Source organism: Dipodomys merriami, unplaced genomic scaffold (genome assembly GCF_024711535.1).
Source record: "Dipodomys merriami isolate MVZ:Mamm:240054 unplaced genomic scaffold, mDipMer1.0.p SCAF_8, whole genome shotgun sequence".
NCBI lineage: Eukaryota > Metazoa > Chordata > Mammalia > Rodentia > Heteromyidae > Dipodomys > Dipodomys merriami.
Window position 1 is genome coordinate 48,057,136 of NW_027206401.1, and position 27,734 is coordinate 48,084,869.

The 27,734-nt window shown below is 47.0% G+C and overlaps 2 protein-coding genes across 2 annotated transcripts in view; one reads left to right on the forward strand and one right to left on the reverse strand.

Annotated features, from left to right (window-relative positions):
• Nucleotides 1–201: 201 nt before the first annotated feature.
• The window catches only part of Rragd (Ras related GTP binding D), a 51,508-nt gene continuing 23,975 nt past the window's right edge, over nt 202–27,734 (forward strand). Inside the window, exons 1-2 of the mRNA XM_070010112.1 lie at nt 202–595; nt 21,071–21,366. Of these exons, the coding sequence (XP_069866213.1) occupies nt 451–595; nt 21,071–21,366 (441 nt within the window). The 5' untranslated portion in view covers nt 202–450. The remainder of the gene's footprint in view (nt 596–21,070; nt 21,367–27,734) is intronic.
• On the reverse strand, nt 25,818–26,338 carry LOC138819062 (V-type proton ATPase subunit G 1). Its single transcript, XM_070010234.1, has one exon. It carries the CDS (start codon nt 26,289–26,291, stop codon nt 25,935–25,937), a length of 357 nt encoding a protein of 118 aa, XP_069866335.1. The 5' UTR covers nt 26,292–26,338; the 3' UTR covers nt 25,818–25,934.

Sequence of the window (27,734 nt, forward strand, 5' to 3'; positions counted from 1 at the left end):
CGTCCCTCCCCTCCCCCCGTCGGCGTGAATGTGTGTGGCCTCGGCTCGGCCGGGCGCCGGGCCAAGCGGCTGCTGCGGCCCGGAGAGCGCGCGCGCCCGTGCGGGGTGTGTGTGAGAGTGAGTGTGTGTGTGTGTGTGTGTGTGTGAGAGAGAGAGAGAGAGAGAGACAGCGTGTCAGGTGACTCGGGTCACGCAGGCTCTCCCTCTCCTCCTCCGGGAGGCTCCTCCGCCAGCGGCCGGGCGGGCCGGGCAGGGCGGGCCGGGGAGGGGGCTCGGCGCGCCGCGGGACCCGGACTTGGGCGCCGCCCGCCGCGGGGCGCGCGCGGCCCCCGCCTCCGCCAGCGCCCGCCGGGCTGCACACAAAACCCCAGGTCACAGCTCCGGGCTGCGGGCAGCGGGCGGCCGGCGCGGAGGCTCGGCGCCCAGCCGGGACCCCCGCCGCCCCGCGCGATGAGCCAGGTGCTGGGGAAGCCGCAGCCGCAGGACGAGGGCGACGCGGACGACGACGAGGAGGACGAGCTGGTGGGCTTAGCGGACTACGGGGACGGGCCCGACTCCTCGGACGCCGAGCCGGACAGCGGGGCGGAGGAGGGAGGTGAGCGGCCGGCCCCCGCCCTTCTCGTGGGGACGGGGGGGGGGTCTCGCCGCCCCGGGCCGGGCCCTGGAGCCCATCCCGGGGAGCGGACTGGAGCGGTGGGGGTGGGGAAGGCAACTGCGGGAGCGACTTGGAGCTGCGAAATGGGGTGGGGGGGGCTGGAGGCCGCCTCCGGGGTGCGGAAGAAACTGGGATCGGCGGGGCCGGGGAAGGAGGAAGCCCCCCCTGGCTTGGGGCCGGCGCCTCCTCGCGCGCTCGGCCGGCTCCAGGGGCTTGGGGAGGGGACGGGGCCGCCGGCGCGCTCCGGACCTCCCGGGACGCGGCTGCTTCAGCTGGGGTCAGATGTCGTGGCTAAAAAAAGGCATCTGCGGCTGGCGTGATTGGCAGGGTCTCGGGCAGCTGCGAGTGTCAGTCTGGCCCCGCGCTGCCACGTGGGGGGGGGGGGGGCTGGGGCCGCTGCGGGTGGGCGGCGGTCCGGTGGCCGGGCGCGGGGCGGTGGGTGTGTGCGGGGCGGGCCCAGGGGGTCCGAGCCACCGCGGGTTTCTCGGGATCCAGGCGAGTACGGTGGTTAGGACACCTTCTCTGCGCTCCGTTGTCACCAGCCGGGCATGGCTGTGCCCGCCCAAGCAAACTGCTTCTGGTTCTGGGAACCGATTTTCAAAACCGCACAGCGGGGGTCCGGAGGCGTCTCGCGTTTTATTCGTAACGCCCCAGGAGCTTGAGGGGTTTGAGAGCCCCAGAGTGATCTTTAAAAAAAAATCCTCCTCTGAAGGAAGCAAAAGATCCTATAAGAAGGTCACTTGAAAAGGTCAGGTGAAAGTGGTTGTTAGCCTAGGAACAACTATTTTAGTAATGTTTCCTACCGGAGAAATTATGGGTGGAAAACCACTCTCTGTGTGGACTGTTTGCCAACTTTTATTGAGAATGCAGTGAACTTTCAGTCCTTCCTACAAAGCCTTTCTCCTAAGACGCTTTTGATCCTTGTACACCTAGGAAGCACGACTTTCAGTGAATCAGGAAGAAGATAAGGGAGCTTATAAATTTCCTTTTTATTCCTAGCGTCTGCTCTCCGGGGACAGTTTGTACTAATTCCCCATTTGCTTAAAACTGGCACCTGCACCTGTGCGACTCTTTCTCCATTCTCCAGCACTCCTTCTAATTGGTCCCACAGTTCAGCACCCCCAACACATTTCTTAGATAAAGGCTTTTAACCCTTTTATTGGAGTCCCTAGTGCTACTTTTCATAATTAAATCGGTCCGTCGCTTCATTATTATTTAAATTGCTTGTGTTGGCTCCTCCCAGATATTTTGGAGACTAGGGAGGGAGGCTGAATGGGGAATCTATTTGAAATGGTGGGGTACAGTGGGGTGCAAGTGAAAAGCCAGTAATTTGATATTACTCTGGGGGCCAGAGAGGTTCCCAGAATACCTTGGACTTTGTTGTTGCTTCTGCAGTTTTTTTAAGGGAGCACTTTTAAAATTTGGTTGGGGATCTGGAAATCGAAGTGGAAGTACAGCCTTACACCAGGGCAGGATTCCTTGAACAAAGGCTTTTCCTGGAGCCAGATGTGGAGGCAACCCTTGGTGCTAACCTAAAAACTAACCTGCCTGGAACTGATGTTTTGATGACTTCACTAATAAAATCCTCCCATGTGAGTTCCTGGGATCAGCCTGGATCTTGCTATAAAAGGATCAAATATGTTTATGTGGTGAGAAGAGCAACACATTAATATTTGCTGTGGTCAGCGTCACTGAAGCCTTGCCTCAGTGGGAGAGGGGGCTCTTTCCTAAAGACTTCCTCTTTTGGGTTCTTTGCAGGTTTCCCTGGCTTTGGGTTTAGGCGTTGATGTAGAATCTGTACCCAAAAGTTTGCCTTTCCCAGTGGCAAGTGGGTTCTTGGGCTAGCAGTTCTGGGGGACTGCCCCTGTTCACTAATTTGATTTCAGTTGTGATTGGGAGGGATGAAGCCAAGAGTCATGACTTCTCTACCTGTGAAAGTCTGGCTGGGCTGGGCTCTGGTGGCTCACGCCTGTAATCCTAGCTACCCTGGAGGCTGAGATCTAAGGATTGAAGATCAAAGCCAGCTGGGGCAAACAAATCAGAGATACCCTTATTTCCAGTTAAACACCAAAAAGCCAGAAATGGAGGTGTGACTCAAGTGGTAGAGCACCAGGCTTGAGTGAAAAAGCCAAGTGAGAGAGTTCAAGGCCCTCAGTACTAACACAAAAACAACAAAAATTGGCTGGTGCAGGGGTTTTGTTTGGGGTAAAATTTATGTTTACCTACTCTCAAATTTAAGAAATATTGAAAAAAAAAAGGACTTACTCTGAGAAAAGATGGATTTGGTGCACTTGGAAACATGAATGAAAGATTTATCTAGCAGAACTTCTCTTCCCCTTCCCCTCCCTTAACTGACTTGGATTGGTTAGTTGCTTGAGACCTGGACCAGGAGCTCAGAAATCAACCCTGGAGGCTTGGTCTGGGTGTTGGAGGGTGGAGGGGCTAGGGAGTTGGGTTGGGGGGAGTAGGGAGGGGAGAGATAGGGAGACCTTGGGTGTGGCATGCAGGACCAGCTAGCCCCTTTAAGTTTCCTGGCAGTCTGTCAGGACCTGTGCCAGAGGGTGTGGACTGAGGGTGGACAAGCACAGTCTTCCTTTCCCTCAGACTGGTCTGTAAGACTTGTGAAGGCGTCTCTGGTCTTGGGTGTAAATTGAGTGCCTTGTATGTTTTACCATGCCGGGCTAAATTTGCAAGTGTAGTGCAGCTGAGGTGAGGCTGAAATTGTACATCTCCGGCTCCCACTCCATATTTTATTCATGAATAGCGTGAGTGTTCCCAGGCACTTAAGAACTGTTAAGGAGTGATGGGACACTTCTCATCCCTCTTCATAGTAGTCACAGATAAGGTAAGTTTCACTTTAATTAAGCCATCAGAAACAATTACACGGGAGCTGGGAGGTGTGTAGTACAGTAGTAGTACTGCCTGACCTAGACATTAAGTTGCAAAGCACTGTCTGTTAGGAAAATGGAGGGGAACAGAAAGGAATATACTGGACTCAGTTCTTAACAGGCTAGGATTGTTTATTGCCATTGAGGGGCACAGACCTTCCTATGGGTATGGAGGCTGTGCAAGGGGCTGGATTTTGGGGGTGGGCTTATGAGTCTTAACAAGGAAGTAGAAGATAAAAAAAATAGACTACAGTCTCCTAGGGACCAAGGCTGATGTCCTTGGCCAGGCCTAGAGCGGAATGCTCCACCTGGGGTCGGAATGACCTGCCCGGGGACAAGCACGTGAGTGCACACCTGGTGCTTTGTTTGACCTGGGGGAATAAGGGGGGGAGTCAAACCTTTACTGCCCCTCCCCCTCCCCCCACCCTCATAACACCTCACAACTTCACCGGAAATACTGATTAATTTTAGGCAACACAGGTTTTAAATCTTTTGCTAATGGTTGTGCTTGAAAGCCTGTAATTCCAGTAAATGAAACGAGGTGTTTTTTGTTGTTGCTTTTCTTTTCTTTTTGTCAGTTGTGGGGCTTGAACTCTGGGTCTAGGCGCTGTCCCTGTGCTCTTCAGCTCAAGGCGAGAGCTCTACCACTTGAGCCACAGCGCCACTTCTGGTTTTCTGAGTGGTTTATTGGAGATACAGTCTTTCCTGCCCGGGCTGGCTTTGAACCCTGATACTCAGATCTCAGCCTCCTGAGTAGCTAGGATTACAGGCGTGTGCTACCGGCTTTTTTTTTGCTGTTTTTGTCCCCCCCCACCCCCCGTTTTTTGCTTTCTTTCCATTTTTGGAAGTGTAAGGTGAGACACAGGAATGGAGGGACAAAAGGTGAACAAATGCAGCAATGGAACTCACTAGAAACGTTGAACATGAACTTTACAACTTGTAGGTGGGATGGGAGGAAGAAACTGGGAGAGAGTGAGGGAAGAGTGACATTGTCCAAAAAGAAATGAACTCGTATAACTGTAACCCCTTTGCACATTCCCTTTATAATAACAATAAAAAATCAAAAATAACCTGTAATATAAGCCGGAAGCTGATGGCTCAGGTAGGGTTTTGCTGAAAGGAACTACCACATAGTCCAGGCAGAAGAGAGTATGATCTGAACTGTCAGCCAGCACACACGCAGAGGAAGGTGCTTGGAGAAGGGAAGGGGCAACCTCTGGCAGGATTGAGGCTAATGTAGGGAGAGGTTGGGGAGGAATTGTAGCTATGCTGGAGGCTGAAGTTTGAGGATTGCAGTTTGAAGTCAGTCTAGGCAGGAAAGTCCATGAGACTTACCTCCAATAAACTACTCATGAAAAGCTGGAGGTGACACTGTGGCTCAAGTGGTAGAGCACTAGTCGTGAGCAAAAGAAGCTCAGCGACAGTCCCCAGGCCCTGAGTTCAAGCCCCACAACTAGCAAAAACAAAAAGAGCACCCTGTAATGCCAGGTACTAACAAGGAAAACATTTAAAAGATCATTTAAAAATAAGTAATTAGAAGCCCGGCCCTGGTGGCTCACGCCTGTAATCCTAGCTACTCAGGAGGCTGAGAGCTGAGGATCGAGGTTCAAAGCCAGCCCCCGCAGGAAGCTCCGTGAAACTCTTTATCTCCAATAAACCACCAGAAAACCGGAAGTGGTGCTGTGGCTCAAGTGGTCGAGCACTCGCCTTGAGCTGAAGAGCTGAGGGACAGCGCCCAGGACCAGAGTTCAAGCCCCACGACCAACAAAAAAAAAAAAAGAAAGAAAGAAAGAAAGAAAGTGGAATTGAGCCGGGCGCTGGTGGCTCACGCCTGTAATCCTAGCTACTCAGGAGGCTGAGATCTGAGGATCGCGGTTCAAAGCCAGCCCGGGCAGGAGAGACCGTGAGACTCCTATCTCCAATAAACCACCAGAAAACCGGAAGTGGCGCTGTAGCTCAAGTGGTAGAGCGCTCGCCTTGAGCTGAAGAGCTGAGGGACAGCGCCCAGGCCCAGAGTTCAAGCCCCACGACCGACAAAAAAAAAAAAAAAAAAAAAAAAAAAAAAAAAAAAAGAAAGTGGAATTGTTGGGGCTGGGAAGGTGGCTCCGTGGTAGAGTGCTTGCCTTGCATGCATGAGGCCCTGGGTTTGATTCCTCAGCACCACATAAGCAGAAAAAGCCAAAAGTGATACTATGCCTCAAGTGGTAGAGTGCTAGCCTTGAGTTGAAGAGCTGAAGGACAGTGCCCAGGCCCAAAGCTCAGGCCCCATGACTGACAAAAAAAAGAAAAAGTGGAATTGTTTTTCCCAAAGTCCTACTGAAAGCTTTGGGGAAACTTAGCTAAGAAATGATCACCACAGCCCATCCAGATCTGGCATTTGCTCTGCACACTACTAGCTGGGCTATATAATGTATAAGGTTTGAGATGACAGGACATACCTGTACACTTTCTGTTGGCTACTTGATGATTTTGTATGGCCCTTCGATGATGTTATAAACCTCCAGATGGCCCTCAACAGAAAAGAAAGTCCCCCCACTCCTGCTAGAGATTGGGGAAATGACAATTTAGATGGTTGCTAGAGGCATCCAAGATGCAGGACCAGCAGGAGACAATTCCCTGAAGGATGTGTTTGTGAATCTAACAATTCTCATTTACTAACGATTAGTGCCAGTGTTTGAATGTGTATATGTGCCCATGCTCTGGTACTGGGGCTTGAACTCATGGCCTCATGCTCTTGCTTGGCTTTTTCACTCTGGCCACAGCTGTCTCTTGGATTCCCCTCTGACCCTAGACATAGGGAGATACTATGGAGACCTGGAGTAGATAGAACCACAGAACTACAGAGCTAGTTTCTGCAGCAAAAAGACTAATTGGACTGGAGGATCAGAGATTAGTGTGGTCCCTGTTCAAGGATGACACATAAATTTGTGAACTTCCATATTTTTTGGCAAATAAATTTTTTAAAGTGACATGACCAAGTGACACGGACAAGATCAAAGTAGAAAGTATTTTTATATTACATTTTTTTTTTTTTTTGGTCCAGTCGTGGGGCCTGAACTCTGGGCCTGGGCACTGTCCCTCAGCTCTTCAGCTCAAGGCTAGCGCTCTACCACCTGAGCCACAGCGCCACTTCTGGCTTTTTGCTTTTTGCTTATATGGTGCTGAGGAATCGAACCCAGGGCCTCATGCATGCAAGGCAAGCGCTGTACCACTGAGCCACCTTCCCAGCCCATATTACATGTTTTATAAGCACATTTTAGTGATTCTGAGATCCAGAGAAGCTTAATTTCTTAGGTTTTTTTGTTGTATTTGTTGATAATAGTGCTTGAATTCAGGGCCTGGGCTGTCCCTGAACTCTTTTACTCAAGACTAGCTATCACTTGGAGCCACAGTGCCACTTCCGGTTTTCTGGTGGTTAGGTGGAGATAAGAGTCTCACAGACTTGGGGCTGGGAAGGTGGCTCAGTGGTAGAGCGCTTGCCTTGCATGCATCAGGCCCTGGGTTCGATTCCTCAGCACCACAATAAGCAAAAAGAAAAAAGCCGGAAGTGGCACTGTGGCTCAAGTGTAGAGCACTAACCTTGAGCTGAAGAGCTGAGGGACAGCGCCCAGGCCCAGAGTTCAGGCCCCACGACCGGACCCTTTCCTGTCTGTCCTGGCTTTGAACCATGATCCTCAGATCTCAGCCTCTTGAGTAGCTAGGATATTAGGCACAAGCCACCATTTGCTACTTTTTTTTTTTTTTTTTAACCTTTTCTTGTGTGGGTCTAAGGAGTGTGAACTCAAAGCTTGGGCACTGCTCTAGGTTAGCACTTTACCACCTGAACCACAGCTCCACTTCCAGCTTTTTGCTGGTTAACTTGTGATTAGAATCTCATGGATTTTCCTGTCCAGGATGGCTTTGAATTGGGATCCTCAGATCTCAGCCTCCTTAGTAGCTAGGATCACAGGTGTGAGCTACTAGTGCCCAGCTATTTCCCTATTTTATTAGAAATCTATTTTTACTAGAAATCTCTTCTATTTCAATCTGATTAAAAGTAGGGGGCAGAAGCAGAAGGTTCTGAGTCTTGAATAAGAGATGGCTTTCAGAGGGCAGAGGAGCTCACTGGAAAGGAGTACTTGGGCTCGATTGCGAGTACTACCAAAAACACCCAAACTACACCAGCAACAAAAGATCTGTGGGGCTTTGTCCCAGACTTGACCCTCTGCAGTATTCCATTCTTCCATATCCTGTAGCTATTGGTAACAATATAACTTCCTACTATAGCAACCTTCTGTTGCTCATTTTTCTTTCTTTCTTTTTTTAAATCTTTCATCATTTTAGAGATTTTTCTTTCTTCTAGCTATTTGGGAAGTGAAGACTGGGAGGATTTGTTTGAGGACAGCTGGGGCAGAAAAATTCTTAAAACTCCTTCTTAGCTGAGAGCTGGACACTGTGATGGTAAGCCTAAAATAAGCAGATTGAAGGTCAGGCACATGGGCAGGAAATGAGACCCTGTCTCTTAAACCAGGACAAAAAAGGCCTGCAGGTATAGCACAAGTGATAGTCTGCCTAGCATGTGTGTGGTCCTGAGTTCAAACCTTGGTACTGCCAGGAAATAAAGAAGTTCCACTGATTGCTTGTGGCTCACAACTGCAATCTTCCTTACTCAGGAGGCTGAGATCTGACGATTGCAGCTCAAAGCTAGCCTGGGCAGGAGAGTCTCAGAGACTCCTATCTCAAATTAAGCACCAAAAAGCCAGATGTAGCGCTGTGGCTCAAATGGTAGAGCATTATCTTTGAGCAAAAATGCTGAGGAACAACACCCAGGCCCTAGTGCCCCAGTACTAACAAACAAACAAACAAGAAATCCTAAGAAGACTTTTTCTCCTCTAGTACGATGTCATTAGAACTCACACACCATTGATATATATGGTATCATGTTTTATAGTTTTCTACTAGTATAATCTGAGGATTTCAGAGATTTGATCTCCGTATAAAAATAAAAATCATCAGTCGGGCGCTGGTGGCTCATGCCTGTAATCCTAGCTACTCAGGAGGCTGAGATCTGAGGATCGCGGTTCAAAGCCAGCCCGGGCAGGAAAGACCGTGAGACTCCTATCTCCAATAAATCACCAGAAAACCGGAAGTGGCGCTGTAGCTCAAGTGGTAGAGCGCTCGCCTTGAGCTGAAGAGCTGAGGGACAGCGCCCAGGCCCAGAGTTCAAGACCCACGACTGACAAAAAAAAAAATCATCTTCATGCCTTTGGAAATATATATTCTATTTTAACTTAATTCTCTTTTCTAGGTAATCAAGTATATAATGAATCCTCACCATTTTACATATTTCTTTTAATTTTTGGGGGTCCGGTCGTGGGGCCTGGGCACTGTCCCTCAGCTCTTCAGCTCAAGGCTAGTGCTCTACCACTTGAGCCACAGCGCCACTTCCAGCTTTTTTCTTTTTGCTTATGTGGTGCTGAGGAATCGAACCTAAGGCCTCAGGCATGCAAGGCAAGCGCTCTACCACTGAGCCACCTTCCCAGCCCATCATTTTACATATTTCTTTTAATAGTTGTGCTATTACTAGTTATTTGCTTTATTCCTTTTGTGATTGGAATTTCTTAATTCCCGGGTCTTGAATATGTGAATTCCATGGATCAACAGAGGCTCCAGAGATTTGAAAGAGCTGCAAATAATGCTGCAAATAGAAGCAAACTGGGAAGCTGGGTGCTGGTGGCTCACACCTGTAATCCTAGCTAAGGAGAGTGAGATCTGAGGATCGCAGTTTGAAGGCAGCCTGGGCAGGAAAGTACTTAAGACTCTTATCTCCAACTAATCACCAGAAAACCAGACCTGGCGCTGTGGCTCAGAGTGGTAGAGCACTAGCCTTGAATGCAGAAGTTTAGGGACAATGCCTAGGCCCTGCGTTCAAGCCCCCCAACCAAAGTAAAAAACAACAACAACAAAAATTAGTCTGGCCGGGCGCTGGTGGCTCACGCCTGTAATCCTAGCTACTCAGGAGGCTGAGATCTGAGGATCGCGGTTCAAAGCCAGCCCGGGCAAGAAAGACCGTGAGACTCCTATCTCCAATAAACCACCAGAAAACCGGAAGTGGCGCTGTAGCTCAAGTGGTAGAGCGCTCGCCTTGAGCTGAAGAGCTGAGGGACAACGCCCAGGCCCAGAGTTCAAGCCCCACGACCGACAAAAAAAAAAAAAAAAAAAAAAATTAGTCTGTAGGTGGTAAAGACAATTAGGTTATCCTTTCTCTTATTGCTATTCCTGGGGGGTAATTTTTCCCAAGTTTCCAGCAGGCTGGTTCCCTAGCTGGGTGCTTTGGAAATTTGAGTGTGGTCAGTACCAAGCAGAAGCTGTTCAGGTCTGCTTGTTATCCCTGACTGAATTTTACTTAGGTGTAAAGTAGATCCCTTCCTTCCTTCCTTCCTTCCTTCCTTCCTTCCTTCCTTTCTTTCTTTCTTTTTTCCTCTGTCCCTCAGCTCTTCAGCTCAAGTCTGATGCTCTGCCACTTGAGCCACAGCGCCACTTCTGGCTTTTTTTTTCTTTTTTTGGTCCGGTCATGGGGCCTGAACTCTGGACCTGGGCGCTGTCCCTCAGCTCTTCAGCTCAAGGCTAGCGCTCTACCACTTGAGCCACAGCGCCACTTCCAGCTTTTTTTTTCCTGCTTATGTGGTGCTGAGGAATCGAACTCAGGGTCTCATGCATGCAAGGTAAGCACTCTACCACTGAGCCACCTTTCTAGCCCCCTGAATCCTCTTGATAAGGAGTTCTAAGTTCTGTCTAGGCTGGAGTCAGGCATGAGGTTTCATCTTTAGGCTTTGGTCAATTGAACTTCCTATTCTGCCTTATCCCTTTTATTTAATAGTCCTGGTCAGCACATGTTTATTGAGGTAAGCATGGAGGCCTCAAGTGTCTGGTTTGTTCTTTATTTAGTAATACCAGGGACTCAAACTCAGCACCTTGTGCTTGCTAAGCAGACATTTTACCGTTTAACTCATGTCCCCAGCATTTTTTGCTCTGGTAAGTTTTGAGAGTGGGTCATGATTTTTTCCCCAGTCCTGCCTGGGCAGCAATCCTCCCATTTCTGCTTCCTACCATAGCCGGGATGACATGTATGAACTACCACACTCAGTCTTTTCTGTCAAGAGAGGGTCCCAATAGCTTTTTTCTTTTCTTTCTTTTTTTGTTTTGCCAGTCCTGGAGCTTGAATTCTGGGCCTGGGCTCTGTCCCTGAGCTTCTTTTACTCAAGGCTAGCTCTCTACCATGTGAGCCACAGCACCACTTCTAGCCTTTTCTGTTTATGTGTTACTGAAGAATAGAACCCAGGACTTCATGCAGCCAGGCAAGCATTCTACCACTAACTAAGCCACATTCCCAGCCCCTTCCTCCCTTCCTACCTTCTTCCCTCCTTCCCTCCCTCCCTCCCTCCCTCCTTCCCTCCTTCTCTCTCTCTCTCTCTTTCTCTCTCTCTCTCTCTCTCTCTCTCTCTCTCTCTCTCTTTCTTTCTTTCTTTCTTTCTTTCTTTCTTTCTTTTTTTGCAGGTCCTGGGGCTTGAAGTTGGCCTATGCACTGTCCCTGAGTTTCTTTTGCTCAAGGCTAGCACTCTACCAGTTGAGCCACAGTGCCACTTCTGGCCTTTTCTGTTTATGTTGTACTGAGGAATTGAACCCAGGCTTCATGCGTGCTAGGCAAGAACTCTATAACTAAACCACATTCCCAGCCCTGCTAGTTCTTTTCTTTTCTTTTTTTTTTGGGTCCGGTCATGGGGCCTGAACTCTGGGCCTGGGCGCTGTCCCTCAGCTCTTCAGCTCAAGGCTAGCGCTCTACCACTTGAGCCACAGAGCCACTTCTGGCTTTTTTATCCCTGCTTATGTGGTTCTGAGGAATCGAACCCAGGGCCTCATGCATGCAAGGCAAGCGCTCTACCACTGAGCCACCTTCCCAGCCCCCCCTACTATTTCTTAAACACAGAGAAAATATGGAGCAGTTAAGTCAGTAATTCTACCATTATCCATGGCCCAAAATATTCATATATGTCCTCATGTAAGGCTACTTTGTTGCCCCATATAATTTTCTGCAAACAAGGATACTTGGATGAACTATAAATGTCTTTCAATTATTTGATTTATGCCCCTCTTTGATTTTTTTTTTTTGTGTGTGCTGTTCCTGGGGCTTGAACTCTTGAACCTGAGTGCTGTCTAAATGTTTTTGCTCAAGGTTAGCACGCCACCATTTGAGGCACAACTCTACTTCAAGTGTTTTGATGGTTAATTGGAGATAAGAGTTATGGGTGGGGCTGGGAAGGTGGCTCAGTGGTAGAGTGCTTGCCTTGCATCCATGAGGCCCTGGGTTCAATTCCTCAGCACCACATAAGCAAAAAGAAAAAAGGTGGAAGTGGCGCTGTGGCTCAAGTGGTAGAACGTTAGCTTGAGCTGAAGAGCTGAGGGACAGCGCCCAGGCCCAGAGTTCAGGCTCCACGACCGGACCCTGGGCTGAGTAGCTAGGATTACTGGTGTGAGCCACTGGCGCCGAGCTTACTTGATGATTTAACTAAATGGTATTGTAATAGCAGAACTCGAGGTTTCCCCTTTTTTTTTTTCTCCAAGTATTATATGGTTTGAATTCAGGGTCTCTCCTAGTTGGGCTTGTTGTGTACAGCTGGTTCTCTACTGCTTGAGCCACACCACCAGTCCACTATTTTGGCTGGCTGGTTAATTGGAGATGGTGTCTTATAGACTTTTCTGCCCAGGTTGCCTTTGAACTACAAGCCACTGCTCCTGTTAAGTGGAGACCTCTAGTCGATAGGAGGTTGAGGTGGGTTGGTCTAAGGTGCTTCTTGGAGGCCGAGGCTACAACTACTCAAATCCCATCGCCCTCAGCTAGCAAAGTCAGGGGGAGAGGCATGGGCTGCCTCAGGAATCTTCCTTCTCTCCTTCCATCACCAGAGCCACAGGCCCACAAGCACCTCAGACTCAGCAAATCTGGACATCCTTTCAGCCTCCTCCCCTTGACCATCAGTGCAAATGGGGCCTCCAGCTTAGAACCTGGGACTTCTTTGTCTCTTGTCCCCACATCCAGGGGGCCATAGACGAGCATCTCACAAATCTGTTCCTTCTGTTTCCATGACCTGTGCCTTGTTCGGTCATTTCTCATGTATGCTCTAGAGCTAATTCCTCTACCCTCATCCCCTCTTGAGAGCCTGGTGTTTGTTGTTGTTGGTTGTGGTTCTTGAATTCAGGGCCTGGGAGCTGTCCCTGAGCTGCTTTGCTCATGGCTTAGTGCTCTATTTGAGCCATAGCTCCACTTTCAGTTTTTAAGTGGTTAATTGGAGATAAAAGTCTTACAGACTTTCCTTGACTTTGAACTTTGAGCCTCTGATCTCAGCCTCCTGAGTGACTAGAATTGCAGGTGTGAGCCACCAGTGCCTGGCTGAGAGCCTGTTTCTTTTTGTTGTTGTTGTTGTTGGTTGTAGGGTTGAACTCTGGGCCTGGGTGCTGTCCCTGAGCTTTTCAGCTCAAGTCTAGAGCTCTAACCACCTTGAGCCATAGCACCACTTTCAGTTTTCTGGTGGTTAATTGGAGATCGGAGTCTCACATACTTTACTGCCCCGGCTGGCTTTGAACCATGATCCTCAGATTTCATCCTCCTAAGTAGCTAGGATTACAGGTGTGAGCCACCAGCACCCGGTGAGAGCCTCTTATTTAAGGGAGCTTCCTGAAAAGTAAATCTGATCCTGTTTGTCTTCCTTTAAAATTCTTAGTGATTTCCTCATGGCTGTAGATTAACTCAGTCTTCTCAGCATCACTGGCCTGTTAGCACCCTGTCAACCAATTTAATGAGAGGTATTTATTGAGTTCATGCCATGTACTCTGCCTGCAAATGTACAGGCTAAAGGAAATCTGTGCTATGATTTAAAAGACAGGAATGCCCTTCTGTGGTGCAGTACTCATGTGTGGTGGTGAGTTAGGGAAGGCTGGGAGCAGTCTGGGGACAGTAGTGTGGTGCTTCCTGTCCTGAGTGGCCTAGCCCCTTGGATTGGCCTTCTTTTCCATGCCCAACTTCCCCCCTCCCCCACCCTGCCCACACTCCACCTTGCCTGCGTGGAGGATGGACTGCAGTGGTGCAAGTTCATTTTGGCTCTGTAATTACTGTGACTGCCTTCTGCGGGCTCCCAAAAGTTCTGTCTTCATCAGAGTTCCATCATTCATAGCTCCAGACTGCAGGTGTTCTCTGCAGGCTCATCTTTGTTTTTCTGTTTCTTTTTTTTCTTTCTCCTTTTCTTTTTGTGCCAGTACTAGACTTGAACTCAGGACTTCCCTTGCTTAGCGTTTTTCATCAAGGCTGGCACTCTGCTACTTGAGCCACACCTCTACTTCCAAGGTTTTGTTGATTAATTAAAAATTAGGGCCTTGATGGGCACCGATGGCTCACATTGGTAATTAGCTGAGATCTGAGGATCGCAATTTAAAGCCGGTGCAGGCAGGAAAGTCTGCGAGACTCTTATCTCCAATTAACCACCAGAAAACTGGAAGTGGCACTGTGGCTCAAGTAGTAGAGTGAAAAAGCTCTAGGACAGAGCCTAGGTCCTGAGTTCAAGCCCCACAATCAACCAGAAAAAAAAAGGTCTTGGATTTGTCTGCCTGGGCTGTCTTCAAACTCTGATCCTTAGATCACAGTTAGTGATCTGAGTAGCTAGGACTATAGGTGTAAGCTTCCTCTCCCTGCTATCACTTGGTAAGGAGTTCTCATTTGTATTTCAAGTTCAGGCTTCTTATTTATAACACATGCCTTCTCTGTTCATCTTAGGGTTTTAATCTGAGAAGGGAAGACTTTAACCTGTTACCTATGTGATATTTTTGGACTTGAAGTCCTTGTTCCTTTTTTGGCTCATGATTTGCTTTTGCTAAGATAAGGCCTGTAATGGCAGTATGGAGAAGGTTGACCCAGGTGAGTTATTGCAATGTCAAACGTCCTCAGGAAGTTGCTGAACTGGAAGCGTGTGAGAAATGGAGGAGTGAGATACAGCTTGTCTGTATACCTCTGCACCTGCCAACTGTTCTTTGGTTTATTTTTGTGTGTTTACCTATACTTGCTATAAATTCAAACATCAAAACATTATAAATAGTCAGCCCAGGCAGGAAAGTCTGGGAGATTCTTACTTCCAATCAACCACCAGAAAACTGGAAGTGGGGGTTGTGATTCAAAGTGATAGAACGCTAGTCTTGAGCAAAAAGAGCTCAGGGACAGAGCTCAGGCCCTGAGTTCAAACCCCATGACTGACAAAACAAACAAACCCTTTATAAATAGTGCCATTTACTAAGACAGCCACAGTATCAAATAATAACATGTGGTTTAGATAACTACCTATCTTTGAGAAATAATTGCTAGTTTTTTTTTTTTTTCTTGGTCGGTCGTGGGGCTTGAACTCTGGGCCTGGGCGCTGTCCCTCAGCTCTTCAGCTCAAGGCGAGCGCTCTACCACTTGAGCTACAGCGCCACTTCCGGTTTTCTGGTGGTTTATTGGAGATAGGAGTCTCACGGTCTCTCCTGCCCGGGCTGGCTTTGAACCTCAATCCTCAGATCTCAGCCTCCTGAGTAGCTAGGATTATAGGCGTGAGCCACCAGCGCCCGGCAATTGCTAGTTTTAATAGGGAATAAAGGATTTCATTGCAATCTATTGGGTTAGGTTAGACTGGGACCAAGGATGGAAAAAGACAAAGTTCAGAAGACAAAAATAGAAATTTAGAGAAATAATATATAGATATGTCTATATTTGATTATATTCTTTCTTTTTTGGTAGTACTGGGGTTTGAACTAAGGGCCTTGTACATGCCAAGCAAGTAAGTACTCTACCACGGAACCACACCCCCAGCTCTTATTCTTTGCTGGTTATTTTTAGGATAAGGTTTCATTTCCCACCTGCGCACTGAGGATTTTAGACTTCCTGTCATTGCCAGGAACACAGGCTTGTGTCCCTGTGTCCATTTTGTTGAGACAGTCTCACTGGACTTTTCTGGTGGGCTGGCCTGGAACTGTGATCCTCCTTATCTTAGCTTCCTGTGTAGCATGGAATGATAGGTATATACCACGGTGCTCAGCTATTGGTTGAGAAGGGGTCTCACAAACTTTTTTGTCTGGCTTACTCTTGAACCTCAATCCTCGAGTCTCAGCCTCCCAAGTAGTTAGGGTTATATACCTGGCTGTCTTTTTTTGAGTATAACCATTCTAGTGGGTATAAAGTGGAACTCTGTGTGTGTGTGTGTGTGTATATGTGTGTGTGTGTGTGTGTGTGTGTGTGCGTGTGCACGTGTGTGATTCTAGGGTTTGAACTCAGGGCTTGGCATTGTCCCATCCTATGGGTATAAAGTAGAACTCTGTGTGTGTGTGTGTGTGTGTGTGTGTGTGTGTGTGTGTGTGTGTGTGTGTGTGTGTGTGTGTGTGTGTGTGTGTGTGTGTGTGTGTGTGTGTGCACGTGTGTGATTCTAGGGTTTGAACTCAGGGCTTGGCATTGTCTCTGAGCTTTTTTGCTCAAAGGTGGTGTTCTACCACTTGAGCCAAAGCCACTTACAGCCTTTTGGTGGTTAATTGATAGAGTCTAATTCCTTCTCAGGCTATCTATCTATCTGTTAATCTCTTGTTTTAGAAGTACTGGGGTTGAACTCAGGACCTTATCTTACTAAGAGGTGGTCTATATACTGTGTGTGTGTGTGTGTGTGTGAGAGAGAGAGAGCGAGAGAGAGAGAGAGAGAGAGAGAGAGAGAGAGAGAGAGAGAGGGAGGGAGAGAGGGAGGGAGAGAGGGAGGGAGAGAGAGAAGGAGAGAGAGCAGGAGAGAGAGAAGGAGAGAGAGAGAGAAAGAGAGTGTCAGTCCTTGGGCTTGAACTCAGGGCTTGGGTGCTATCCCTGGGCTTCTAGAGAGAGAGAGAGAGAGAGAGAGGGAGGGAGGGAGAGGGAGAGGGAGAGGGAGAGAGAGAGAGTGTCAGTCCTTGGGCTTGAACTCAGGGCTTGGGTGCTCTCCCTGGGCTTCTTTTTGCTAAAGGCTAATACTCTACCACTTGAGACACAGCTCTACTTTCGGCTCTTTTGGTGATTAATTGAAGAGTAGAGTCTCACTGACTTTCCTGCGTAGGCTTTTTTTTTTTGGGTCCAGTCGTGGGCCTGAACTCTGGACCTGGGCGCTGTCTCTCAGCTCTTCAGTTCAAGGCTAGCCCTCTACCACTTGAGCTACAGTGCCACTTCCGGCTTTTTTCTTTTTTTTGCTTATGTGGTGCTGAGGAATCGAACCCAGGGCCTCAGGCATGCAAGGCTAGCACTCTACCACTGAGCCACCTTCCCAGCCCCCCTAGGCTATTTTTGAAGCACAATCTTTAGATTTCAGCGTCCTGAGCTAGGATTACAAATTTGAGCCCCCAGTGCTGGGCTATGTACTTATATTTGAGACAGAGTTTTACCATGTAGCCCAGGATGACCTCAAACTTATGATCTTCTTATCTCAGCCTCCTGGGTGTTGGAACTACAGAATTACAGATGTTTACCATCATGAGTCCCATTCCCCTTATCCCCCCACCATTATAGGGCTTGACTCAGGGCCTAAGTGCTGTCCCTGAGCTCTTTTGCTCAAGGCTAGCACTCTGCCACTTTGAGCTACAGCTCCACTTACAATTTTTGAGTGGGTAATTGAAGATAAGAGTCTCATGGAGACTTTTCTGCCCAGGCTGACTTTAAACCACAGTCCTCAGATCTCAGCCTCCTGACTAGCCAGGATTACAGGCATGATAGCTAGGATTATAGGCATGAGCCACCAGCACCTGGCAAATTTTTGAGTGGCTTTTTTTTTTTTTTTTTTTTTTTTGGGTCCGGTCATGGGGCCTGAACTCTGGGTCTGAGCGCTGTCCCTCAGCTCTTCAGCTCAAGGCTAGTGCTCTACCACTTGAGCCACAGCACCACTTCCAGCTTTTTTCTTTTTGCTTATGTGGTGCTGAGGAATTGAACCCAGGGCCTCAGGCATGCAAGGCAAGTGCTCTACCACTGAGCCACCTTCCCATCCCACTTTTTTTTTTTTTTTTTTTTGCCAGTCTGGGCTTCTTTTGCTCAAGGCTAGCACTCTACCACTTGAGCCACAGTGCTACTTCCAGCTTTTTCTGTTTATGTGGTACTGAGGAATCCAACCCAGAGCTTCATACATGCTAGGCAATCACTCTACGACTAAGCTACATTTCCCCCACCCCCCTTTTTTTTTTAAAGATTTGAACTGAGAACCTTTTGTTTGCTAGACTGGCCCTCTTTTACTTAAGTCACATCCCAACCCTGTTGTTTTTTTTGGTTTTCTTTTTGTTGGTCATGGGGCCTGAACTCTGGGCCTGGGCACTGTCCCTCAGCTCTTCAGCTCAAGGCTAGTGCTCTATACTTGAGCCACAGCGCCACTTCTGGCTTTTTTTTTTTTTTTGCTTTTTGCTTATGTGGTGCTGAGGAATCAAACCCAGGACCTCAGGCATGCAAGGCAAGCTTTTTCTGCTTGTGTGGTGCTGAGGAATTGAACCCAGGGCCTCATTTATGCAAGACAAGCACTCTACCACTGAGCCACCTTCCCAGCCCACCCTGTTGAGTTTTATTTTTGATAATAATTTTAGAACAAATTCTTATTTGATCTTATTTAATTAACCTAACAGTCCTGTGAAATTTTTTCTAAATAATCATTATCAATGCCATTTTATGGATTTGGAAACTAAACCTCAAAAGCCAAGACTACTTTCTAAAAAGTATGATCATTCAGGCCCAAATTTGCTAACTTCAGAGCCTAATACGTTAGCACTGGACTATGCTATACTGCCTTTGCTTCTGTAAAATATGTGTGGCGTTGGAGCAGGAGGGCTGAAGAGAAAGTGAATGTATGTCAGGACTAGACATCAGAATCAACACTCACACACAAAGCAGAGAGAGCCCTACAGAGTTTAGAACTTTTACCCCAATGCCTAACTTCTGCTCAGTAATATAAAGGCCCTAAAGTTCTTAACAATGTATTTTAGTGTTGGAATCTTTTTGCCAGGTACCAGAGTAGCGCCAGCCTGTTGAACTTTCTGTTGGTATCAGCATTCTTTATGTGTGTGGTCCAGTACATTGGGCCACTTGTTGGATGTGGCCTTTGAGGGCTTCACAGGTAATAAAACTCAGGAACTACGCTTAAAAAAAATAATGTAAAACTTGTCATCAAAATCATTTGTTTTTCTCCTTTCTTTGATGCCAGCCCTGGCCTTCAACTTAGAGCCTGGACATTGTCCCTAAGCTTTCTTGCTCAAGGCTAGTACTCTACCAGTTAAACAACAAGTCAACTTCTAGCTTTTTGTTGTTGTTGTTGGCGGTGAGGCTTGAACTCAGGGCCTGGGCTTTGTTTGCTAATGGTCAGCAATATACCACTTGGAGCCACAGTGCCTCTTCCAGTTCTTGAGTGGTTAATTGGAGATAAGAGTTTCACAGGGACTTCTGTGCCTAGACTGGCTTTGAACTGTGATCCTCAGATCTCAGCCTCCTGCTAGGATTACTGTTGTGAGCCACTGGCACCCAGCCTTTGAAGCAGCTTTTGCATTTACAGTTTAAGTATAACCAAGTTGTTAGGCAGTCACCATCGCCCATTTATGGAACTTTGTCTTTCTCCCCCCCGCCCTCCCGCCTTATTTTGGAGGTTGAATTCAGGACTATGAACTTGCTAGGCAGACACTCTACTACCTGAGCCACCCTCCCAACCCCAGATCTTGTTCATATACCCTAAACTAAAATTGTGTACCTACTAAATAATGACTCATTTCTCTTTTCTCCTAGGACCTCAAACACAAAGATGCTATTTTCTTGTTTCTTTTTTTTTTTCCTTTTTTTTTTAAATTTAATTTTATTTGTGAACATACTGTACAGAGGAGTTACAATTACATGGGTAGGATAATGTGTACATTTCTTACCAAGCATTGCAGCCTCCTCCTTTGTTTACCCTTCACCTCCCTTCCCAGCCTCCCCCCCATCCCAATCCTTCTCCTTCCCCCCCCTTCCCCCCCCCCCCACCGACGTTGTAAAGCTCGTTTTGGACATGACAACTTGTACTTCTCATTGTTGCAACAGGTCCACCTGTATCCTTAAATAACTGGTTTTTCCCCATCTCCTCCACAAGTTATACTGACATCAAATATAGTGAAAGCAGGGGTTATACTGTGGGGGAGGGACATACAAAGCAACAAAGAGATAATCTTATAAATGCGTTAGAAACACATGCATGAAAGAAAAAAACATTAAAGTACACATCTAAGGGTTCATTTTCCTGACATCACACTATCTGACCTTTTCCGCCTGACTCTTTTTTTTTTTTTTGTCTATAAATTTGACTACTCAAGGAACCGCATAGAATGAGAATCCCAGTTTCTATGTCAATGCATTTTAATTAATATCACTCTGTGTGTGTGTGTGTGTGTGTGTGTGTGAGTGTGTGTGTGTGTGTGTGTGTGTGTGTGGTGTGTGTGGTGTGTGTGTGTGTTGAACTCAGGGCTATAAGTTTGCTAAGCCCAATCAAGCCCTTTTTGTTTTGGTTGACTTTTGGGATAGGATCTTACATTTTTACCGAGGCAAACCTAGATTGCAGTATTTTAATTAACACCTCTTGAGTAACTAGAATTAAAGCTGTAAGCTACAATGCCCAGCTGTTGATTGAGATGGAGTCTTGCCAATTTTTTGTGCTGGCTGGCTTCCTGACATCTGCCTTCCTAATTGGAATGACAAGCTTTAACTACTGTGCTTGGACAATTAATTTAAATTTAAGAAGTTGTGCCAGGTGCTGATGGTTCACACCTGCAATCCAAGCTACCCAGGAGGCTGAAGTCTGAGGATTGCAGTTCAAAGCTAGCCAGGGCAAGAATGTCTCTGAAACTCTCATCTCCAGCCAATCACCCAAAAGCCAGAAGTAGAACTATGACTTAAGTAGTAGAGCACTAGCTCTGAGCAAACAACACTCAGGGATAGTGCCTAGGCTATGAGTTCAAGGCCTTAGAACTGGGGAAACAAAACAAAACCCCCACAAACAAACAAAAAACCAAAACTATATCTGGCTATTCGCTGCCTTACTGAACAGTGCCGGCCTAGAAGTTGGGGAAAGTCTGCCTGTCACAAAATAGCATCTGGTCTGTCATATTGTGAATCTAAGCCACTTAGTCCATGTGTATTTTCCAGGACTCGTGGCTTGTGGGAACACTGTCCAGGAGAAGGTAAGTGAGAGACACATGGCTGAACTCTGAAATAGCCCTTCAGTGCCTGCATAGGCTCCAAGGATGAGGTAGAAAAGGACACGGCTTAGACTTGGATTCCTTCCAGGAGTCTACTCAATGGCAGGGTGAATTATCCATCCCTCTGCAGAGCATAAAATGGGGAGACAGCATTTCCTGGGAGTGGGGTGATAGGGCTCTGAGGTCTAGTCGTCTGTCACTGTGGGGTAGAAATGGGGTCCTCCAATGAACCACTGTAAGATGACCCATGCTCACTCTCACCCTGTGGTTCCTCCAGTGCTGGACTTCAGCGACCCCTTCAGCAGTGAGGTGAAGCCCAGAATTCTGCTCATGGGCCTGCGGAGGAGCGGCAAGTCATCCATCCAGAAGGTGGTCTTTCACAAGATGTCCCCCAACGAGACGCTGTTCCTGGAGAGCACGAACAAGATCTGCCGGGAGGACGTTTCCAACAGCTCCTTCGTCAATTTTCAGATCTGGGACTTTCCGGGACAGATTGACTTTTTTGACCCTACCTTCGACTACGAGATGATCTTCAGGGGCACAGGAGCGCTGATCTTTGTCATTGACTCTCAGGTACAGCTGTGGCTCCTGTGTGGAGGCCTCCATGCTTAAATAAGACTTTGGTCACTTCCCTTTTTGTTTTTGGTTTGTATAACTTCATAATGAGAAACTTGGCTCACATAGATAAGTAGGTGAGTACAGGGTGAGTTTTTATAGCGTTTGTCTGATTACTTAGTATCTTTCCAAGTTATATTTCCTATATTACTCAGTTTTTTTGTCATGAAAAACTATTTTTAGCCAGGTGCTGGTATCTCATGCCTATAATTCTAACTAATCAGAAGCCTGAAATCAGAAGATCAAGGTTCAAAACCAACCAGGGAAGAAAAGTCCTGAGAGTTTTATCTCTGACCAACCAGCAAGATTCTGGAAATGGAGATGTGGTTCAAGTAGAGTGCCAGCCTTAAGCAAAAAGCCAAGTGAGAGCACAAGGCTCTGAGTTTTAAGCCCCAGAACTGGTGGACACACACACACACACACACACACACACACACACACACACACACACACACACACACACACACACACACACACACACACACACACACACACACACACACACACACACACACACACACACACACACACACACACACACACACACACACACACACACACACACACACACACACACACACACACACACACGGAAAATATCCTTAGTTGTTCATTAGCAGACCTGATTATGAATTATGATAACAGGTCCTCCAGATGAGTGCTCAACACTGTTGGTATGCACTGAACTTGCCAATAGGATGGATGCTGGAGAGCTTTCCAGGAGCCCCAGAGTGACGGGAAGAGGGGTTAGGGCAGTCTGTACCCTGTTAGTTACTATGGATCTGAGCCCACATTGTTTTAAAGATGGCTCTGTGTGTGTATGTGTGCACGTGTGCGGGTGCATGTGCATACTGGTACTGAGGCTTGAACTCAGGGCCTCTTGCTCTTGCCTGGCTTTTTTGAGCCATACCACCACTTCTGGCTTTTTGCTGGTTTATTGACAATAAAAGTCCCACTGTTCCACATGGGCTGGCTTCAAACTACTACCTTGGATCCCATGTCTCCTGAGTAGCTAGGATTACAGGCATGTACCATTGATGCCCAGCTGAAAGATGACTCTTGTCTACGACGATCAGGAACAAGGTGTCTATTTATATATCTATGCAGTCAATAGTAATAAAATTGTCACCTGAGCCATCCATTTCCAGGAGGCAGCTCCCCTGTGCTTGTGCAGCTATGGGAGCAGGGTTGGATGGTGTAGGGGTTCTTCCTGCCCTTCGTGATGGAGGTGGGAGGGGAAGAACTGAAATGTACTGTGTGATCCAGATGCCTGCATCATCTCATGTCTAGGGCCTTTTCCTTGCTGTCCCACTTGTAGTGACCTGCTTTCTGGTCCATCTGTGGCCTTGGCAGTGTCCTCTCTTGTCCTGTCCCATGTCTGCCAGGTAGTGGGCAGTGTGTGCGCTCTGCTGGAGGCTAGAGGACATCTTGTTCTCTGAGCCCCCAGAATCACCCTGTGCTATTTCTTTAGTTGTTTAAGAACCAAGAAGTAGACCTGCCTGGGAGTAGATCTCAAACATTGCTTATTTACTGGTTCACAATGGCTCAGGAAATAATATAAGTATTAAGTATTTAACGTGCTTACCTAACAAGTTGAACTTATGGAATTCAATTGCTAAAGCAAATCTCATCTTCAGTGTTGATAATATGACTGCCATTTAGCCAAATGAAGTGTGCCAGCTTTTTGATTGGTTTTAATTTTACTTAAATTTGAAAAGTGTACCTTCCATTTGGGATGCTACATGTGTTTTATTTCTCTTTTGTTTTTTTTCTTTTTTTGGTGGTAAGTCAGAAAATGGTAAAGAATTTCTGAGAAATCTTTGTGTGTTTGTGTGTACTAGGGCTGGATTTCAGGGTCAGGGCACTGTCCCTGAGCTTTTGTGCTCAAGACTAGGGCTCTCTCACTTGAGCCACATCTTCATGTCCAGCTTTTTGGTGGTTCATTGGAGGTTAACAATCTCATGACTTACTAGCTCAGGCTGGTGTCAACCACAGTACTGAGATCTCAGCCTCCTGAGTAGCTGGAATCACAGGCATGAGCCACTGGTGCCAGTGGAGAGCCATTGTTTTTAGTTGTATTCGAAAGCCAACAAGGGATCTGGGAAGGTGGCTCAGTGGTGGAGTGCTTGCCTAACATGCATGAAGCCCTGGGTTTGATTCCTTAACACACCATAAACAGAAAAAGCCGGAAGTGGCTCTGTGGCTCAAGTGGTAGAATGCTGGCCTTGAGCAAAAGAAGCTCAGGGACAGTGCCTATGCCCTGAGTTCAAGCCCCAGGACTGGCAAAAAATAAAATAAAACTAACAAAGGGGGCCTTGAGTGAGTGTGTGTGTGTGTGTGTGTGTGTGTGTGTGTGTGTGTGTGTGTGTGTGTGTGTGTGTGTGTGTGTGTGTGTGTGTGTGTGTGTGTGTGTGTGGTGTACGAGTGTATATGAGTGAATGTGCACTGAGCTTAGGGGTAGAGCCCAAGACCCTGGGTCCATCCCCAACACTACAAAACAAAAATAAAGCAGTAAGGAAATTGTTGTTGAATGCTACCATTTACTAAGAATAAAGGATAATCAAAGAAAAGTTCTAGAGCCTACTACTACCTGATACTTTACTTTAGTCAGTATTGAAATTTGAACTAAGGGCACTTGCATTCATTCAGATGGCATTCTACCAATGCAGCCATACCCACTCCAGTCTAGTTGAAGGTAAGAATGTTCTGGACTTTCATGCCTTGGACGGATTTGTGATCTTTGATCTCAGCCTCCTGAGTTGCTAGGATTCCAGGCCTGGGCCATAGCGCCTAGCATATCTACTGCTTTTCTGCTGGAGGCTGACTGACTGTAAATCACAATGGATGTGGGAATCTCCCATGATGCCTGCAGCACTGAAAGCAAAGCAGACCCGAGGGAAGCCTTCAGGCAGCCAGTCTGTCCTTGTGTGCAAGCAGTGCTCTTTTGTACCAATATCTTATTTTTATTTCTTGCCCATGATTTCCTCATCATCACAGGATTGCCAGACGAACAGATCCCCAGGTAGAAAACGTGTCCTCACAAAATACTGTGAAATCAAAATGAAAAGCCAGAGGGATTTCCTGGGAGCTAAACATGTGACATCGGCATGACCCCGCAGAGACCACAAACCCCGACAGCTCTGACAGTTCTTTGAGCCATGCGAGTGCCAACTGTGACCTGCCTCGGAGTCCCTACCCACTTTCAGAGAAATTAGGCTGGATAAACATAACGGGGAAGTTATCTGTAATCCTTCTGTCTCAATAAACCCAATATTTTTCTTTTTTCTTTTTCTGGCCAGTCCTAGGGCTTGAACTCAGGGCCTGGGCACTTCCCTGAGCTTCTTTTGCTCAAGACTAGCACTCTACCACTTGAGCCACAGCACCACTTCTGGCCTTTTCTGTTTATGTGGTACTGAGGAATCAAACCCAGGGCCTCATGCATGCTAGGTAAGCACTCAACACTAAGCCACATTCCCAGCCTTTCTTTTCTTTTTTTTAAAACCAGTACTGGGGTTTGAATTCAGAGCCTGGAATTGCCTGTTGGCTTTCTTGCTTGATTGGAGCTCTACCATTTAAGCCATGCCAGCAGTCAGCTTTGTATTTTGTAGAGTCTTGAGAACTTTACCTCCCAGGATAACCTAGAAATACAATCCTCCAGACCTCAGCCTCATGAGTAGCTAGGATTATAGATAGGTCTGAGTTACCACTCTGGGCCTAACTTCAGGTTTTAATGTTTAACCTGTTGACACCATTGTCCAGTATTTCCCTTTCATTTAAAAGTTCAGCAAGTAAAAGATGAAAAGATGGCATTTGTTATTTCTCCCCTCATAGTTTACTAATAGTATATTTAATTATTTTATTCATTTTATTTTGGTACTGGTACTGGAGCTTGAACTCAGGTCCTCACATTTTCCCTTAGTTTTTTCTTTTTTTTTTTTTTAACACACGACAAAGATTTTACTCTTAAATGATTATCAGTACACCAAGTAACATGTAGTAAACTCTTAAGTCCTATCATCTAGTCATTTTGATTAAAATAAACTAACAGCAGCCCCAAAAAAGTACATTAGTATTCAATGTTCTAACATTTAGCCGGAATGGACTGTTTTAAGGCTGGCTGCTGCTTTGTACAAGTTACAAATAACTACATACTACTTTTTCATAGATAAAGCCCCTGACCTTTAAGAAAGTATAAGGGAAAAAACTACTTAATCCCTTTCTTTCTTCAAAGAATTATAATTTTTTTGATCCTATTAAGATCTAAGGGAAAAAGGTGACACTAACACATTGCTTGAGCTGAAAGGCATAGGAAAACAAACAACATATCCTCATTAAATCCCTAAGAAATAAGAGGTATAAAGATGAACCTTTGGATAAACACTAAATTTAAACACAGAAGCTAGACTGGCTACTCTGAATACAGAAATAATTTAATGTCTCTCACAGAACAGAACTGGAGCTTTGCTAACCCTCACAGTCCATGAGGGTATCTACCACACCAACCCATGGAAAGGGCTTCTCTTGTCCTATCCATTTATGCGGTAGTTCTCGTGGATTTCTGGCTGGATGTCACACACAAAGGCCAAGAGGTTTTCTAGAACTTCCTCCCTGTTCTGCAGGAAGTAATTCTGGAGGATGGTCATCTTCTCCTTAGTCTCCTTCTCCACCTCATTGCTGCAACTGCCATGGGATCCCAGTGCCGCAGCTTCCTTGGCCTTGAACTCTTTCTCCCTCTGCAGGCGGTACTGTTCAATTTCAGCCTGCGCTTCTTCTTTGGCCTGCTTCAGCCTTCGGTTCTTTCGCTTGCGGGCCTCGGACACCTTCTCGGCGGCACGCTTCTCGGCCTGCAGCAGCTGCTGAATCCCCTGCGACTGACTAGCCATGGCGGCGGAGACGCAGAGGCCGAGCAGCCCGAACCCGAGTCCCCGCGCCACCGCCGCGCCGGTCACCTCTCCCTTAGTTTTTTCACATGGACTGGTGCTGTCCACTTGAGCCACTTCTTCACATGTGGCTTTTGTGGTTAAGCTGGAGATTAGAGTCTCAGACTTTCCAGGCTATCCAGGCTGGATTTGAAAAATGATCTTCAGATCTCAGCCTCCTGAGTAGCCAGGATTACAGCTGTGAGCCACTAGCATCCAGCGTCCTTCCTTTTTTTGGGGTTCTGGTCGTAGGGCCTGAACTCTGGGCCTGGGCGCTGTCCCTCAGCTCTTCAGCTCAAGGCTAGCATTCTACCACTTGAGCCACAGCGCCACTTCCAGCTTTTTTCTTTTTGCTTATGTGGTGCTGAGGGATTGAACGCAGGGTCTCATGCATGCAAGGCAAGCGCTCTACCACTGAGCCACCTTCCCAGCCCTCCTTTTTTTTTAAAAAAAAAACTATAAAATCAAAACCTGTACATACCTTCCAGATGGCAATAAATTCAGAGGTGTGATGCCAGGTATGGGGCAGGGTCAGGAGCAGTGGGTGTGTCACACATTGTCCAATCCCATCCTGGGAACTCATGGACATGACTTGACGAGACAGCCTTCAGGGTAAGTTGTGTATACACGACTACCATGATGGTAGTAACACCTCTTTAGAAATGTTAGGTAGTACTACGCAAGCCTGTGATAAACCATAAACCATCCCTAAAATAAAATTCATAGTTATTTAAAAGGAATTATGTAGCCAGGCACTAGTGGCTCATGTCTGGAACCCTAGCTACTCAGGAGGCTGAGATCTTAGGATTGTGGTTTGAAACCAGCCCAGGCAGGAAAGTTTGAGGCTCTTCTCTTTAATTAACCACCCAAAAGCCAGAAGTGGGACGGTGGCTCAAGTGGTAGAGCACTTGTCTTGAGCACAAAGAGGCTATGAGTTCAAGCCCCAGGATGACAGAAAACCAAAAACAAACAAAAAGAAACTAAATGCTTGAGATATGGTCTCCTACATAAATGCATCTCCTTGGTATAATTTTGAGTGAAGAAAGCATCCATAGAATGTGATAGTCTTGTAAATTTGTAAACAGCATGAGGAAGTCTATGGAGCTTTGTGCATGTGCAGTGTGAAGGAGGATGAGCAGTGAGCACAGTGTGGTCTCCACTGTGGGGGGCGGGGAGGGGAGAGGGGAGGACCGGGATGACTAGGAGGATGAAGAGACCCAGGCTCCGCCATTGATAGTCCACTTATTTCTTTTCTTTCTTTTTTTTTTTTTTTCTTCTGTTGGTCGTGGGGCCTAAACTCTGGGCCTGGGCTCTGTCCCTGAGCTCTTCAGCTCAAGGCTAGCGCTCTATCACTTGAACCGCAGTGCCACTTCTGGCCTTTTCTGCTTATGTGGTGTGAGAAACTGA